The sequence below is a fragment of the Suricata suricatta genome, chromosome 13, assembly GCF_006229205.1.
Source record: "Suricata suricatta isolate VVHF042 chromosome 13, meerkat_22Aug2017_6uvM2_HiC, whole genome shotgun sequence".
In the NCBI taxonomy this organism is placed as follows: Eukaryota; Metazoa; Chordata; class Mammalia; order Carnivora; family Herpestidae; genus Suricata; species Suricata suricatta.
In genome coordinates this window covers 11,953,693-11,955,477 of record NC_043712.1, presented here as the reverse complement: position 1 = coordinate 11,955,477, position 1,785 = coordinate 11,953,693, and the positions used below count along the sequence as shown (strand labels likewise).

General features: G+C 40.7%; 3 protein-coding genes across 3 annotated transcripts in view; 2 read left to right on the top strand and 1 right to left on the bottom strand.

The window, feature by feature from the left end:
- Nucleotides 1–1,785, bottom strand: part of LOC115275853 (olfactory receptor 1J4-like) — a 97,709-nt gene that overhangs the window by 35,689 nt on the left and 60,235 nt on the right. The window lies entirely within an intron of this gene.
- LOC115276015 (olfactory receptor 1J4-like) overlaps nt 1–1,785 on the top strand; it is a 39,615-nt gene that overhangs the window by 24,827 nt on the left and 13,003 nt on the right. The gene's annotated exons all lie outside the window — the stretch shown is intronic.
- LOC115276843 (olfactory receptor 1L8-like) overlaps nt 999–1,785 on the top strand; it is a 1,780-nt gene continuing 993 nt past the window's right edge. The window contains exon 1 of the mRNA XM_029920955.1: nt 999–1,785. Within this exon, the coding sequence (XP_029776815.1) occupies nt 999–1,785 (787 nt within the window).

The window sequence follows — 1,785 nt, the reverse complement described above, 5'->3', positions numbered from 1 at the left end:
CCAGAAACATATATAGATAGAAAAAGATAGAATGAGATATATGTCACAGTATTATTGAAGTAATTGTTGAAGTAAGTGGAAGAAAAATACCTCAACAAAGCAATAATAGATATTTTTCAAGGATATCTATATAACTAAATAAACAAAAGGATGTTGGCATAGAATGGCATATGCTTGCTTAATGGCTGGATGTCCAGGACATGGGAACATGATCAGATTTAGGAAACTAGAGAGAAAATAGGTAAAACATAAATTTTCAAATAAGTATTTGTATGGAATGATAGTGATAGGCTGACATTCACTAGGAATATGAGCTTCTAAGTAAGTACCTCTAAAGATGAACCAAGGGCGACAGCAAAACATTGTTGGCCTAAATTCATTACTACTCTGATTTCCCTTATGAATATTTCATTAAATCCCCTTTTTTTGGCAAGGAGTTTCAAAGGTAAAGCTCAGCATGACATAACTGAACATTTGTTTTGACATAGAGAAAAACAAAACCATCTAATATAAAATACATCCCCCACTATACTTTGTCAGTCTCTATTCCCTTATGTGGTTTATTTCCCCTTGTAGAATGTAGACTATCTGATAATAGGTGATAGACAATAGATAGATGATAGATAGATAGATTGATCCTCCATTAAAATGGAGGATCTGAAAGCCAGGCTGGTCTCTGCCTTTTTCAAAGTGGTGTCCCTACTCCGAAAAGAGTACTTTTCACCAAGTAAGTGCTCAATAGACAATAATTTTTAAGATTTAATATTAAGCTGAATTAGGAAAGTTAAGATCTGTTTCTGAAAGAAAATTCTTCTTCCCAAACCCATGTCATCAACACCAGAAGTGTGTGAAGTCTGAAAGCTGAGGGGAGGTGGCAACATCAAAGGCCACAAAGTTGACAAGTTATGGTAGCTATTCATGACCTTATGAGTGAAAAGTAAATGTGGCAAGAAATATATTATTGGCTTTTTATGAAAGAAATTTGGGTTAAATGTAAGATGTTCTTTGTTTTAGCTGGCTTCATGATCATGGAAAGAGTCAACCAAACCAGCAGTGTTTCTGAGTTCATCCTCCTGGGGCTCTCCTCCAGGCCTGAGGACCAGCAGCCACTCTTTATCCTCTTCCTCACCATGTACCTGGTCACCATAACAGGGAACCTACTCATCATCCTCGCCATTCACTCTGACCCCCAGCTCCACACCCCCATGTATTTCTTCTTGAGTTTTCTGTCCTTCACGGACATTTGCTTTACAACAACCATTGTCCCCAGGATGCTAGCGAGCTTCCTGTCAGAGAAGACCATCTCCTATGCTGGGTGTCTGACACAGATGTACTTTATTTATGCTCTGGCCAACACTGACAGCTGCCTCTTGGCAGTCATGGCCTTTGACCGCTATGTGGCCATCTGTGACCCCTTCTACTATGTCACCACCATGAACCACCGCCGCTGTGTGCTGCTGGTGGCCCTTTCCTGCTCACTGCCTCACCTCCACTCACTCCTACACACCCTGCTACTGAATCGTCTCACCTTCTGTGACTCCAATGTTATCCATCACTTCTTCTGTGACATCAAGCCTCTGCTGAAATTGTCCTGCTCCCCCATATTTGTCAATGAAATTGTGATAATGTCAGAATGTTCAGTTGTTTTGGTGACCCCCTTTCTGTGCATTACTTTCTCTTATATACAAATCCTCATCACGGTTCTCAGGATCCCCTCAGCTGCTGGGAAACGTAAAGCCTTCTCGACCTGCGGCTCTCACCTCACTGCGGTAACACTCTTTTATG